General features: G+C 54.1%; 2 protein-coding genes across 2 annotated transcripts in view; both read right to left on the minus strand.

Moving 5' to 3' along the window:
• LOC311185510 (keratin, type II cytoskeletal 6B-like) overlaps positions 1 to 15,042 on the minus strand; it is a gene marked incomplete at both ends in the record, with an annotated part of 110,172 nt that overhangs the window by 80,459 nt on the left and 14,671 nt on the right. The gene's annotated exons all lie outside the window — the stretch shown is intronic.
• LOC311185659 (keratin, type II cytoskeletal 73) lies at positions 3,998 to 12,379 on the minus strand (the record flags this gene model as incomplete). Its single annotated transcript, XM_084256363.1, has 9 exons — positions 3,998 to 4,254; positions 5,203 to 5,237; positions 6,138 to 6,358; positions 6,734 to 6,859; positions 7,874 to 8,038; positions 8,761 to 8,856; positions 9,467 to 9,527; positions 10,291 to 10,505; positions 11,933 to 12,379. The coding sequence occupies 9 exons, from the start codon at positions 12,377 to 12,379 to the stop codon at positions 3,998 to 4,000; spliced, it is 1,623 nt and encodes a 540-aa protein (XP_084112489.1).

Genomic DNA, 15,042 nt, shown 5'->3' on the forward strand with positions numbered 1-15,042 from the left:
CAGGCTCGCAGACAGGCTCCACGCTGTGCTCCCCGCAGCTCCCGAGGGCGACCCCGACTCAGTGTTTCCCACACACGCTGACTGTGAAGTGAGATCATGTATTTATTTTTTACTTTTTAATGTCTGAATTTCTACCATGAGCGTGTAATACTTTCATAAACAATTGATGTGTTGGAAACCAGAGAAGAAAAAGGAGGAAGATTAGTTCTGATTGGATCAGAAATAAAGCACTGTTCTTAAAAAATAAAACAAAAATCTGTGCTTTCCAAACTTTCTTTTGGCCAGAGAACCCTCTCTTTAGTAAACACCTGTACCGGTTTACTTATATTCAGGTATCTAGATGTTAAGATATGGCTGTGAGACATGGATAAGAAACTGGGTTTCTGCGAATACATTTAAGGAACACTGAACAAGTTCTCTCCATTTCACTACCAGATAGACTTACATTTCCTGAATCCAAACAGACCTACAATATCTTGGTAAAAGCATGAAGGAGGCCTAAACATACCGCATATGGTATCTGCTTATCGGTCTCTCATCGCTCAACTATCCATTTAGCCCGATCCAGCTTAGGGCACTACCCCCGGGTTGTACTGTCAAACCTGCGTGGGGGGTGATTCACACAGTAGAGAGCACTGCAAAAGGGGGGCCAGCGGCCAGTGCCGTCGGGTACCTGCGAGAAAGGCTGTGCCTGAGAGGCCAGTGCTCGCCCGATCCTCGCTCACGCCCCTGCTTTCCCAGCATCCTTTGGAGATCAGGTGGGGCTTGGGGCCATGCAGGCCAGCTCAGTGTGGGTGGCGCTGACCTGTTCCACTTGCAGGGTGAGGCAGTTAGCAGCCCACGTGCCCCCTCCTTCTCCATCCGGTAACCTTAGAGGCCTCGTGTTCCATGTGGCAGGGCGGCAAGACAGGAAAGCCTGGGTCCCTGAGACACCCACTGGGAGAGCCATGTGGGACAGCTGCCCTCGAGTGCCTCACACAGTGAGAAGTGGACCCCGGTAGTATTAGGCTGAGCCGCTGTGACCTCAGGGTTGGTCCAGGGAGGCAGCCAGTGCTAATTATCTATATCCAAGCATAGGTTTTGGTAGGAATACTCTTAATAGCCTATTCTCTTTATCCTCAATTCATGTTCACCGACTGTCTTCTCTGCTTTTCTTCCCAGCTGAGCTTCTTGGCAGAATAGTCCATCCCGTTAATACGAGTGGTGATAGTAACAGTGGCTTAACAGCAACCGTTTACTGAGTACTATGTGCCAGGCATGGAAATCAATGATCCTTGCATATTATTTCACTAACTCTAATTCTCATGACTACTTTATGAGGGATCTGACCTCATAAAAGAGGTTTATGACTAACCTCTTTAACAAATGAGGAAACTGGGGCTCGTGGAGCAGGCCTTACCTAAGTCACACAGAGAGCAGGGGACTCAAACCTGGTCCATCTGACCCATGGTGTTAATGTGAGCTCTACAGCATCAAACCCCAGCTCCCTCACAGGCTTGAAAGCGCCTCTGATATGGCCGCTGCCTGCCTCCTCAGCTGGCCCCCTATACCCCGCCTCTCCCCTGAGGTTCCTCCAGCCTTGGAATTTGTACCAGCAAGCTGGTCCCTCTTCCACCAGCAACGCCATCCTCTGAAAACTGCCCAGGTTGCCCCTCTGTCAGCTTTCCCTGGCCCCCGAGATTCTCACTCCCTTTTGTGTTGCCTTGGTATCTCCTTTGTTGCCACAACTTCAGGGTGCTTCGGTTATATTTTTAACTGCTGGTCTGCTTTGAAGGATGGGCCGGGTCTGTATCTCCCTGAGTCCCCAGCACACACAGGCCATCCCAGAGCAGGTGCTTCATGAGTCCTCGGGGAACTGACCACAGTTTCTTCACTGACCCCAGGAGCATACCCTGGAGACTAGGTACTCTGTCAACCAATTCTCTTTTGGGCAATATTAAACTGGCATCTAATTTATGTCTCCTTTTTTTTTTTTTAAAGATTTATTTATTTATTTATTTATTTATTTATTTATTTATTTATTTATACAAGCACTGAGTACAGTCAGAGGCGTGGGAGGGTGAGAGAATTCACCAGAGCCAGAGCGGGGAGCAGAGCAGGCAGAAGGACCGAAGTACATGTTCACCGACTGTCTTCTCTGCTTTTCTTCCCAGCTGAGCTGAGGGGAGCAGCGGGCGGCAGGAGAGGTCTGCGCGCCATGTGGGACCCTCCTCCGGTGGCCGGGGAGCAGCCAGGGATCGAACCGGCGCTGCAGAGGCCGCGGGCAGCTTTGCAACCCAGCGCTCAACCGCTGCGCTACCAGGGAAGCCCTAATTTATGTCTCCTTAATGTTTGGATTTTATAAATCGCCGTATCAGCAGCTAAACCTTTCAGTAAGCTCGTGAAGTTAATTTTTGCACCAAAGAGACTGAGGACAAGATTCTGTTTCTACTAATATTTATTAAGTATGAACTTCACAGCAGGGATTATACCAGACAGCCTCTGATGTCTCACTTTTGCACAGTAACAATTTGCAGGTATTATTCTGCCCATTTCGTAGCTAAAGAAATCAGGGTTGAAGGGGTTTAGAGTCTTGCTTGTAATCACATTAATAGCTGAGTCTGGTTCTGATTCAAGGTTATTGACTCTAGAACCTTCTAGACCTGCAGCAACCCTGGTCAGAGGTGCGTGGACCCTGCCTATATGTGTGCAACTGCCCACTTGCTCTTGTGTCCTGCTGCATCTGGACAGCAGTCATGGCCTGGTACCAAGCAGAAATCTCTGTACTGAAGAGTATTTTGGAAGCTGAGGGCGGTGGGGGGGGGGGGGGGGCGGGGTGTATGTGACAGTGCCACTCCCATGCTGACCACAGCTCACACCTGTGAAAGCCACACTTGACCAATGAAACTGCTCCAAGGACCTCAAGAGAATGTGGATCACTCGTCACTTTAAAGAGACTCCACCTTTGGCCCTTCCCTGGAGAACAAAGGGCAGCCATAGCTCCAGCCCCGAGCTTTCCAGAATTGGCCTCCCACTTATGTCTGGATCAGTTTTAAATCTTGCCACAAGGCAAGTGTTGGCTCCCTCTCCCTGCTGATAATCTGAAGGTTCATACAGATCGCTGCTCACTGGAGCAACAGCCTGAGAAAAGCATGATTTAGAAGGTGCGTCTGCGGGAAGAGGGAAGAATCCTGAGTATCACAAGCCGCAGCGCAGGTGGTGGGGTCCTGTGGTCCATGCAAGGGCCTTTTTCTTTCAGGTCAAAAGATATTTTGAGGTTCCATAAACAGGCTGGACCTCAGGTGCCCAGGGTCTGGGCGATTGATCTCCACACTCAGAAGAGACGCGGCCTGAGGTAAAGATTCACTTAAGAGAGAAGCAGCCTGGTCCTGCAGAAGTTTTACACGTTTATTGGTGAGATGCAGAAAACAGGAAAGTGAAGTCTAAGGAGGGGAAGTACCCCCATGCACGGGGATCCTAAGTCCCCTCCAGCCTCCCAGGCCCAAATCCCCTGTTGACAGCACCAGCCTGCCAGGGAACTCGCTGCTCTGCGGTCTGCAGGCGCCATGCAGGATACGGCCGCTGACAGATGTTCCGCTGAGCTGCTGTTGCTCTAACAGCACACGGCTCCCAATGGCCCGTGGGCGAACCTGGTATCTCATGTGCCTGGGGAGCTGTGGCCAAATAGCTGCCTACCCTGGGCCTGGCAGGGGCAGTAGGAAGATGGACTGCCCTTGCGAGAAACTTCCTCTGCATGGAGCCACCAGGCCAGAGGAAGGGTCAGGTCTTTGTATTTGGCGATGCTTCTGGAAAGGGAGGCTGAGCCAGGAGGTGTCGGTTCGGGGCAGAAGAATGGGTAGGCTCCTTAGGAACAACTAAGGCAGAGAAGTGGACAACAGAGGAGAGGTCAGTGGCAAAGAAAAGCAAAGAGGACATGATGACAAACGTGACAGGGCTCTCCTGGGGAAGAAGCCAGGGGACCCCGGGCGCGGCGGCCACCGGGAATGGGTCTTTTGCTTTATCTTGTGGTTTTCTTGGTGGGTGAACTCAGAGCTGAGGTCTTCCCTGCAGGATCCTTGAATTCACTTGCACTTCCCAGCCTGGTCTTGGCCTCCCCTCGGGGGCTGCAGTTCCCGCTGCCAGTGACACAGCCCCCAGACAGCATGCCGTAGCCCCCTCCGACGGAGCTGGGCCGGTAGCCATAGGTGCTGGCACCGCTGAACCCGAAGCCGGCTCCTGCCCCCGGGGTTCCGGCCGCCGAGCTGCTGATGACCGCTGGAGGACGGAGGGAGGAATGTCAGATTAAGTGTGTGTTCCAGAACACTGGGGTCCTAAGTCCCTTCCAACCTCCCCGCCCTAACCAGCTTAAATGGTTCCCTCTTAAGCAAACGTGTCACATCAATCACGGACTTGGGTTTAGAGACACTCACCAGATTGCACAGGACCCCCAAACCTCATTCTCTGAACAAACAAGAGTAGCAAGAGTTTCCCCCAAAGAACAGAGGATGCCCAGGCATCACATAAGCCAACCACAGGCCAACGGCATTTAACTTTAGAAGACATTCTTGGTTTTTCAAATAATTTCCTGGTTGCTGGATTTAGGGGGATTTTTTTTTTTAAGATTTATTTATTTATACAAGCACTGGGCACAGTCAGAAGCGCGGGAGGGTGAGGGAATTCGCCAGAGCCAGAGCGGGGAGCAGAGCAGGCAGAAGGACCGACGTACACTGCTGAGGGGAGCAGCGGGTGGCAGGAGAGGTCTGTGCGCCATGCGGGACCCTCCTCCGGTGGCCGGGGAGCAGCCGGGGATCGAACCGGCGCTGCAGAGGCTGCGGGCAGCTTCGCAACCCAGCGCTCAACCGCTACGCCACTGGGGAGGCCCTAGGGGGATTTTTTTCAAGCTATCTTAGGAGTTGGGGCTACAGCTGTGGAGCCAGCGCTGACGCTGGTCACGCCCAGCCTGTGTGCGGCGGGTCTCCACTCCCCCGAAGAGGGGGTCTCTCCTGCTCTCCGCTTCACCAGCCACCTGGGGTGACTGTTTCACCCCAGCACAGGCAAGATTTCTGGGGAAGTGGACTTGAGAACGTGATGGGCTCTGGTCTCAGCAACGGTGCTCCACCGGGCAGAGCCCAAGCTGTTCCCCAGGGCCCCTGGGGTAGGCACCCCCTTCCTTTGTGTTCATGAATGGACTAAAAACACCCCTCAAAGGTGTAAAATACTCACAAATGCTCACGGAGTTGGTGTATTCGCCAGACATCCTGCATGGAGAGAACACAGGGGTGTCTCCATCACACAGAGTGAGTGAGCCTCCCTGCAGCCTGAAACCCCCCGCAGCTCAGCCTCCAAATGCCATCCAGCTGGCCAGGGGGCGGGTGGTCGCCGCACTGGTATCCCTCAGCCCTCCCTCTGCCTCCTCTGTCCACTCTCCCCACTTCAGAGGGGGTGAACCTGCAGCCCCGGAGCCCTCCCTCCCACGGGCCTTCTCCCCAGCCCACTTCTTCATCTCGTGGGGCTCCAGCTGAACAAATGCACATGAGGAAATATCCGCAGCAGAACTGGCCGCTGATGAATTAAAGGCAAGGGTCATGCGTATAAAACGGTGCTGGGTTACAACAGGGTTTTCCACCGTCCATTGTCCAGGGACCGCGTTCACCATGTCCAGCTCACGCTGTGACCTATTCAGCGTCTTTCATTGATTCTGCCTTTCTCTTACGCATTTCTCCAAAAGGATATTTCATATCATCAGGGTAAAGAGAAAAACTACAATTACCTGGCCTCCCAAAAGAACAAATATACAGCAGTAAAAACAAATATGAAAACAAATTTTTAATCTTGAGGCCAGATATGGTTGTTTGCCCAGTGTCTGAGTCTGGGATCGACTGTCCCTTTATTAACAGGGATATTTGCAAGTGGCGGACAGTGTGACAGCACAACAGCCCTGCCATGGGGCTGCCGCCCCGTCCAGCCTGACGCCTGCAAGAACTGTGAAGGAAACCACGTCTCATCATCTGATGGGGAGCTATCTAAGGCTGCGTTTGGAAGCAACCTGAACAGCCTCTCCAGCCTCTCCAGCAGCTTCCCCCAGCCCCTGGGAACTGGGTTGGTGGATTCCAAAGGTTCTTCCATCTCTAACATTCTAAGACCCTCTTGCTGTGCACCTGCACTCCTCGCCCTCCAGCAGCTTGCGGTAGGTGGCGATCTCGATGTCCAAGGCCAGCTTGGTGCTCATGAGCTCCTGGTGCTCCCGCAGCATCCGGCCCAGCTCCTCCTTGCTCTGGTGCAGGGCGCCCTCCAGCTCATCCAGCTTGGCCCGGGCGTCCTTCAGGGCGCTGTCCCCCCGCTGCTCGGCATCGGCGATGGCCGTCTCCAGGTTGGAGCACTGAGGGCCAGGAAGGAGCATTTCCCCCTGAGCTCTAAGGCACCCCGAGCCCACCTCACCAGCCGTGTGCTCGCTGTGAGGGATCCTCCTCCGTCCCCCTCACTTCCTCGAGCAGAGCCCCAGCCACACCCACGGTGATGGAGCCATCGGCTGGCACTGGGAGGCAGGTCATTCTCAGCCCTGGACTTTTTAAAAAGATCTTTCCAATTTTTTCAGACTTCAAGAGGGAGCTAAGTGTGGGATGAGAGCAGGGGCTGTCTTTGAAGAAGGGGGTTCTGAGTTGGAAGACCAAGAAAAGGAGGCGTGAGGGGCGGGGTATGACAGGCAGCTCACCCCTCCCGTGTGAGAGAGCCGGGAAGCCCAAAACCCATTCACCTGCTTCTTCACACTCTCGATCTCGGAGCGCAGCCTCTGGATGAGCCGGGTCAGCTCTGAGATCTCGTTCTTGGTGTGTTTGAGGTCGTCGCCGTGCCTGCCGGCTGCCAGCTGCAGCTCCTGGAACTGCAGGGAAAGGAGCCAAGGCAGGGACCTTAACTCAGGGCCTCACTGAGTTCAGCCGTGTGGACAATGCCTTTACCTGCAGTATGTGGCAAAGGTGGGTGGGGATCCCCAACCTCAGGTCTAGCCACAGCCTTCCACTCAATCATCTGTCATTGGATTTGTTTGCCTTAAGCACAGTTGATTTCACTGATGCTTAGAAATGGGTAGAGGACTTGAAAAGCCCCATGCTCTCCACACTTTTAAGTCCAAGCCTTTGACATCCAGAGTGGTTAGGCCACACACTCTTCCCTGACCCCCACTTTCAGAAGTAGCTGGGCCCTGGGAACATGAGCCGGAACCTCCTCAAAAAGCCCTGGGCTCTGTCATGTCTTGGGCCTTGGCAACCTCCCTTCCTCCCACCCTGCAGGCCTAATCTTTCTTTCCCTAGGGCAGAGGAGGCAGGCAGAGGAACAAGATAAGGTCTAAAGAGTGCGAATTTCCCTTGAGAAGGAGCCTGATAAATAGTAAGGAACAATTAGGAAGTTGCCATCTTGATCTGAGAGACCAAATTATCTGAAGAATCACTCCCCACCCACAACCCATTAGAGTTGAGATCTAAGGGACTCACACTCCCCCTCTATCCTTGGAGTTGGACTTGAATGAAAAGGTAGGAGTTACCTAATCTCAGATCACACTGGAGACCCCCTAATTTATTGTAATTAACTAGAGAGTGGAGATGCTAATGACCCATGTTTCCCTCTCAGACTCAGCTCAAAACTGCCTCCAGGAAGTCAGTCCCGGCCTGCCCACCTGCTCCTAGTTCCCTAACCTCTGTCCCTCCGGAGCTCACAACTCTGCAGTGTCACGGTCATTTGTGTGTATTCGTCTATGGCTACCTCTGCTGTGTCTTCTCCCTCCAGGTTTCCTCTGGTGTCTGGACAGCGCTGTGCTCCCAGCAAATTCACGGGCCATGGTGGGTCATGGGACTGGACCAGAGGTCCCAAGGCATGTGACTCTGGGGAGGGGTGCAGTCACCTTGGTCTGGTACAGGGACTCGGCCTCGGCCTTGCTCTTCAGGGCGATCTCCTCGTACTGGGCCCGGACCTCAGTGATGATGCTGTCCAGGTCCAGCTTCCGGTTATTGTCCATGGACAGGATGACAGACGTGTCACTGATGTGGGACTGGAGCTGATTGATCTCCTGCAGGGACAACAAGGAAACATGAAATGCCTTTTGTGAGCAAAGGAAGGTGGATGGCCCGGTCCCAACAGGAGAGCCCCCCAACCCTCCCAAAAGATGCAAGCTCTATTCCCCAGAGCATCTAAGTATGGAGCAGACCAGACCAGAGATTTCAACATCACATCTGAAAACTGATGAATGAGTTTGAAGCTTCCCAAGAAAAATTAAGCCTACAGCCATTCCCTGAGATAACGGGGAGCGGGGAAGCCAAGGGGGAGCAGCATGGTCACCACACAAGAGACAATAAGGACACAGGAGCCCATGGGTGCTCAACCAGCAGGATGAGTTTTGCACCGGAGAAGCAGTGCAGAGTATGAGGACACCCCACTTCCACCCCTAGGGATTCCCTGCCCAAGACCCAGGGAAACACCCCCAGCAGATAGAAAACAGGCAACAGTAAGACTATGCTTCGCTGAAGGTTAGTGGGGACCCCTTAAGAATCCTGGCTTCCTGAAGGACGTGGGGGCAGGCCATCTGGAGGCCAGGCTGGGATGGACGGCACACATCACTTAGGGGCACCAGAACAGATGTCACTCTCACCTTTATCTACAAAGTTCCCAGCATCCAAATGTTGGCGATCCCCCGGACTCTGAAAGTCTCTGGTGAGTAGGTAACATAACCACACATGCACATGTCTGTCCTTCCAGCAGACAGAGCGGAGGGTGGCACCAGGAGAGTCTTACCCCCTCATACAGGCACTTGAAGAACTTGATTTCTCGGTCCAGGGCATCCACCTTGGCCTGCAGCTCCACCTTGCTCATGTAGGCCGCGTCCACGTCCTGAGGGAATCCAGATGCCCCTAAGGTCACCTTTCTTCAAGCCCAAACAGGGCTCTCCCAGGAAATAGCACCCCAGTGCCTGACTCTGACCAGCTGCTCCAGGGAATGGAGCCAAAACCCGGGGGACTGGAAGCTGATTCCCACCCAGCATTCACTGGGAGCCTGGAGTAGAACCTCAAGCCTCTGGGACTCCTTCTGCCCCACCCAAAATGAAACCTTTTCACTGCCTCTGTGTCTCAAAGAGAGGGTACAGGAGAGAACCCTGTCCCCATATGGTCCACCATTCAGCAGCTGGCACCAGAGGCAGCCTGGGTGATGAGCCAGAGACGGCCAGAGTTGGAAGGATAACCCGCAGCCCCCCTTCAAGCACGTCCTGTTCCCCAGGACCGAGTGGGCATGACCCAGGACTGACCCAGCATCTGGGCTCCTGCCCATTTTCAGACACAGTGACTGGCAATGTGACATGCGCTAGACGAATATCAAGGGGCCCCCGAAAATTCCTCCATCTTCTTCTGGAGTTTCAGTCCAGGCCCTCTGTGGAGAGCTCTCACCCCTCAGCAACCCCTCCTCCACTCCCTGGGTGGCTGAAGGACATGCGCCCCCTCCTCACCTTCTTAAGCACCACAAATTCATTCTCAGCCGTTGTGCGCTTGTTTATCTCCTCCTCGTACCTGCAGAGAGAGCACTGGCGTGAGCAGGGCCTGGCGTGAGCAAGGTCTGGCATGAGCAGGGCCTAGCGTGAGCAGGGCCTGTGCCCTCCTTGGGCAAGGGGAGGAGAGGCTGTGCTGGGTGTCTTCGAGCAGGTATATTCCACACCTTTGCCATTCTGTCCACTGCGGCTAGGGCCCTCTGGCAGCATTGTGGGCAGGTTTGACGAAACCACGCCTTGGGCCCGGCGACTGGATGGTTTAGGGTCTGCATTTCCTCTGATACCCAAGGAGTAAGTAGTTTTTCCTCCTCTGATTCTGGGTCCAAATCACAGGAACATGTTGCTACCCCTTTAGCCGTGTTTCTTGCATCACAACAACTGCCTGGTGCCCTCAATAACCACCTGATCCCCAAGCCTGAGTCCCAAACAGAACTGTCCCCTGGACTGCGAGAGGAAGCATGGCCCAGGATGGGCAGGAAACAAGACAGGAAGTCCAAGAGGAATGCCAAGTCCCTGCCCTGCTGGGGGCACACTGAGTGAGCTGAGGAGCTACAGGCTTTGGTCTGCGCACCCTCAGGGAGCCTGCCAAGTAGATGGCCACCTGCCAATACAGCCCTGCCTCTGCCACAGAGGTTGGCTGTCCATTGCCCTATCCCCCAGCTGCCTGAGAAGCCGCATCTTGCAGTCGAGGAGCTCAGATGGGTCGCTCAGATGGTATCGGCCAGAGGCAGATACCCCAGTGCTTTCTGGGAATGCCCAGTCCTGGGGGCAAGGGGCCTGCTCACCTCTTCTTGTAGTCCTCCACCACGTCCCGCATGTTCCGCAGCTCCGAGTCCAGCCTCACCCTGTCCCCGGACAGCGTCTCCAGCTGCTTGCGCAGGTTGCTGATGAAGCCCTCGAGGATGGGCTCCAGGTTGTTCTTGCAGTTGTTGAGGTCCAGCTGCTGCAGCAGCTCCCACTTGGTCTCCAGCACCTGGTTCTGCTGCTCCAGGAACCGCACCTGAGACCCAAGTCAACAGAGACTCAGTCCCTGGGAGGAGCTGCCAGTCCCCTCCTGGACAGCAGCTGTGTCTTCTATGCTCCAGCCTTAGCCCTTGGAAATGTCACCCAGGCCTCTCTCCACCCAGAGCTTCTTGTCTCACTCAGGTTCTCCGAGGGACTCCCTCGGGCCCAGCCCTCTCTCCTCATCGCTTGTCTGAATGCTTGGATCAAGGTCCGTGGTCACCCTGGGGCACCTTTCTAGGGAAAGTCCTTAGTGGCCTTCACACCTCTGCTTGGGGACTGGTGGCAGGGCCCCTGCTCTGCCACTCTCCATGTCCTCGGCCACGGCTCCTCCCAACCCAGGCAGGAGCGGGTGCTCAGCTGCGGGGGATGGAGTCTCGGAGTCTTGGGCTGTTTCTATAATCGCTGTACTCTCAGAGCACGTCCTCAGGCAACACCAGCTTCACTCTCAAGTAGCAACCTGCGAACATCCATCCACCCCTTGCTTGAGCCCTCTGAGAGTTCCATGTCACCGACAGGGACACGTCCAAATTCCTTCTGGTGTTTTTCACAACGTGTCCAGCAACTCCCCCCCTCATCACCATTCACCCAACACTTGTGCAAACCCAGGGGCTCCCCGCTCTCCAGACATGTCCTCTCATCCTGCAGGTGACTGCTCCTCCCCAGCTGGCCTTTTCCCACCTCCTCCTGGCAAAATCCTGCTTCCCCACCCACCTCACTGCCCGCCCGGGCGTCCTCTGCGCCCTTGTGCTCCGGAAGTCTCTACTTCCCCAGACCCTCCCTCTGCTCTGTTCTCAGACTTGTGGTTCCCAGTGAGTGCCATAGCAGCACCTGGAGGCCTGTGAACACAGCTGCTGGGCCACCGTCAGGCTCCCAAGCCAGGAGGTATGAGGCGGGGCCCAAGAATGTGTGTTTCTAACAAGCGCCCAGGTAACGCTGCAGCTGCTAGCCCAGGGGCTCTCTGGCACCACCATTCCCATTCTCCTTGTAAGCTGATCAGATTCATGAGTCTGTCTTTGGACCAGAGCGTGAGCTGGCCTGGGCCCCATGAGAGGAGGAGCTGGGCCTTGGGACCCTCCAGATGTCCCAGGCCCCCAGGGGCCCCTGCTCTGCTGCCTTCTAGTCTCACGAGCACTGATCTGCTGCTTCCCAACTCTGAAGCCTCACGCCTGCCTCCAGGGGCCTTCACAGACGGGGAACCTCACCCCTGCCTCCGGGGGCCTTCACAGACTGGGCTCTCCAGCTGCGGCCACCTCTCTGACCCCTCCCCAGCACCCTGTCCAGTTCCCCGCTCTGTTCTAGGCTGTATCTCCATCTAGGGATGCTCGGAGGTGTCCTGCCTGCCTCTGCCTGAACAGGGAGTCCCCAGGAACAGGGGCGGAGGGAGGGACATCTCTACGCTTGGCTTTCTCCAGGAAATCCCACCTTGTCGATGAAGGAGGCGAACTTGTTGTTCAGAGCCTTGATCTGCTCCCGCTCCTGGGCGCGCACTTTCTGGATCTCGGGGTCCAGTTCCACGTTGAGGGGGGCCAGGAGGCTCTTGTTGATGGTGACCTGGTGGATGCCCCCTGGAGGGCACACAGTTGGACACGCAGGTCCCAGGGCCACGCTGCCAAACATGCTGCCCGCAAAGCCGCTGGCCCGGTTTCGGCCAAACCCATAGACGCCTGGCCGCCCGCTGCCACCGGCCACGTTGAGGGAGATGCTCCGGGCACCCCCCAGGCTGTAGAGGCTTCGACTGCCAAAGCCCCCGCTGAGCCCTTTGCCTCCTGCCCGGTAGGAGGATGAGCTGCCCCCTGAGAGCACGGCCGAGCAGCCGCTGAAGCCCCCCTTGGTGGCAGCTCCCGACTTGTAGGCGAATTGGCGGCTCATGCTGGGGATGCCAGAGAGTTGGAGGAAGATGCTAAACCTTAGCTGAGAGGAATTCACCAGTCTACGATCTCGGGCTCCCCCTTTATAGGGCTCAGAGGGAGATACTGCCCTAATTTATGGGTTTAGTTTGCCTGGGAGCAAGAAATCATTTTCTCCCAGCAAAATCAGAGACACCAGGTAAATAACTTGAAAACTCCCAAAGTGCTGGGCTTGCAGACCTTGCTCATGTAATTTGAGTCTTATCTAATAATTAGCCTGGCCAAATTATCCCTAGAAAGATCTCGGCTGGGAGGTTTGTCACAGTCTCAATTGCCCTTCCCCAGGGAGTGGCGGGGAAGTGGAGGGGGGCGGCTGGATTGCGGGGGTGCAGAGGGGAGACCTTTAATTGACAGTGTCATCTGTGAGAGATCTCCCTGCTGTGGCAGCATCAGATGGGCTCCTCCTGGACCCTGGCGGAGCTGCTTTTATGTGGTTAGGAAGCGACTCCATGGACTGGCTTCCCAGGGCTCTTGGAAACTGTTCTCATGGAAGGTCGGAGTCACGCAGACCCCGCAGGAGGGATCCAGACCCACGTCCCACCCAGGCAGGTCAGCTGCTACATCTTTGTTCCTGTACCTTCCCACTGCCCCCACCCTTGACCCTGAAATAATGCAGTTGCCACCATATGGTTTCACCCATGTGGGTTATATAAAGAAACAAAACAAAGGAACAAACAAAAACACATCCTCGAAATCTGACTGCGGAAATGAGGTTACCAGAAAGAGAGCATGGGGAGTGGAAACAAAGGGGAAAGGGAACACAACAGGCCGGGGTGGGGGGGAAATTATGGGGTTTTGGTGGTGGGTGTGGTACGGCAACATACATTTGTAGAGGTGTGAATCTGCACCCCTAAAACATACATAGTGCTGTAAACCAATGTTCCCTCAAAAAACATAAAAAAGATGGTTTCACTTATAGGAGGAATATAAGGAACCAAATAAGACACGGGGTGGGGAGCAAAAAAGAATAATAATGGCAAAACACAACACAACAGAGCCTCCCCAGTGGCACAGCAGTTGAGCCCTGGGTTGTGAAGCTGCCCGCAGCCTCTGCAGCGTCAGTTCGATCCCCGGCCACCGGCGAGGGTCCCACATGATGCACAGACCTCTCCTGCCACGCCCACTGCTCCCCTCAGCAGTGTACTTTGTCAGTCTGCCTGTTCTGTTCCCCGCTCTGGCTGGTGAATTCTGGTGAATTCTCTCACCCTCCCGCGCCTCTGACTGTACCCATGCTTGTATAAATAAATAAATAAATCTTTTAAAAAAACACACACACAACACAACAAAACAAAACAAAAACAAACAGACAATTATAAACCAGAGACATCCTGCAGAGGAGGAGGAGGGAGAGGGCTTGGAAGGAGGGAGGAGCACAGAGGACTGTGGTTATGTGCACGGGTGCATTGGTGGAGGAAATTCTATGGGGACTACACTTGAGAGGAAAAAAAGCAAATATTGTTTAAAAGGGAATGTTATAAAATATATATAAATAACTAAAATTTTTAAAAAAGAAAAAACATAAAAATGAATAAAAATTTAAAGCTAATGTTTCTTTTTTTTTTTTATAGAGGCATGTTTATTTATTTGTTTGTTTTTTTTTTTTTTTTTTTGTTTATACATGCACTGGGTACAGTCAGAAGCGCGGGAGGGTGAGAGAATTCACCAGAGCCAGAGCGGGGAGCAGAGCAGGCAGAAGGACCGAAGGACACTGCTGAGGGGAGCAGCGGGTGGCAGGAGAGGTCTGCGCGCCATGTGGGACCCTCCTCCGGTGGCCGGGGAGCAGCAGGGGATCGAACCGGCGCCGCAGAGGCTGCGGGCAGCTTCGCAACCCAGCGCTCAACCGCTGCGCCACCGGGGAGGCCCCTAAAGCTAATGTTTCTTGAGTACTAAAAAGAGAAAGAATGGCATTGCCGTCCTCCAGGAGAACAGAACTGGCTCAGTCCTCCACGGCCTACAAACACCTCCCTGCCACAGACGCTCATGCCATCCACTCAGCCGGCCCAGGAGGCGCTGTGATGACGCACAGTCACCAACGGGAAAGCTGAAGACAGCAAACACTCCGTGACTCCCTTCTGTGTGAATCCTCTGGGATCCATGCACAGGCCACCATCCTGAGGGTTCCCTCGACTAGCCTTCCCACCCCACATCCAGAGCTCTGCAGGTCTTAAGGGTTGGTCCAGCCAGCCTGTTTTCAGCATGCACGTGCGTTCATCCACCCATCCATTCGTCAGCGCTCTGTTGAGGACTGACTCGGTGCCAGGTACAGCACTAGGCTCTGGAGTCATAAATTACTAGGACAGAATTCTAAGGGGGGTAAGGAGGGGGGAGGTCCTTGAATCTCACAGAGAACCTTGATATTACCAAAGTATGTGACCCAAGAGTTTCACAATTCCCCAGTCCCAAGCATAGCCAGAGTATATAATTTCCTCCATAAAAATGCAATTGTTTTGCTAGCTGTGGTGCTTGAACGAAGTTGGCCAATGCTCTTCTCTAGGCCTGTGTGGAGATTATGGCTGTATTCTGTGTTTGATGCTAAAATATAATATATTAAAATATATTTATATAATAAAATATAATATAATATAAAATGCCTCTGATTCTGTTAAACCAAGCAATTTGCCAATT

Source organism: Talpa europaea (assembly GCF_964194135.1).
Source record: "Talpa europaea genome assembly, chromosome: 15".
Lineage (NCBI taxonomy): Eukaryota > Metazoa > Chordata > Mammalia > Eulipotyphla > Talpidae > Talpa > Talpa europaea.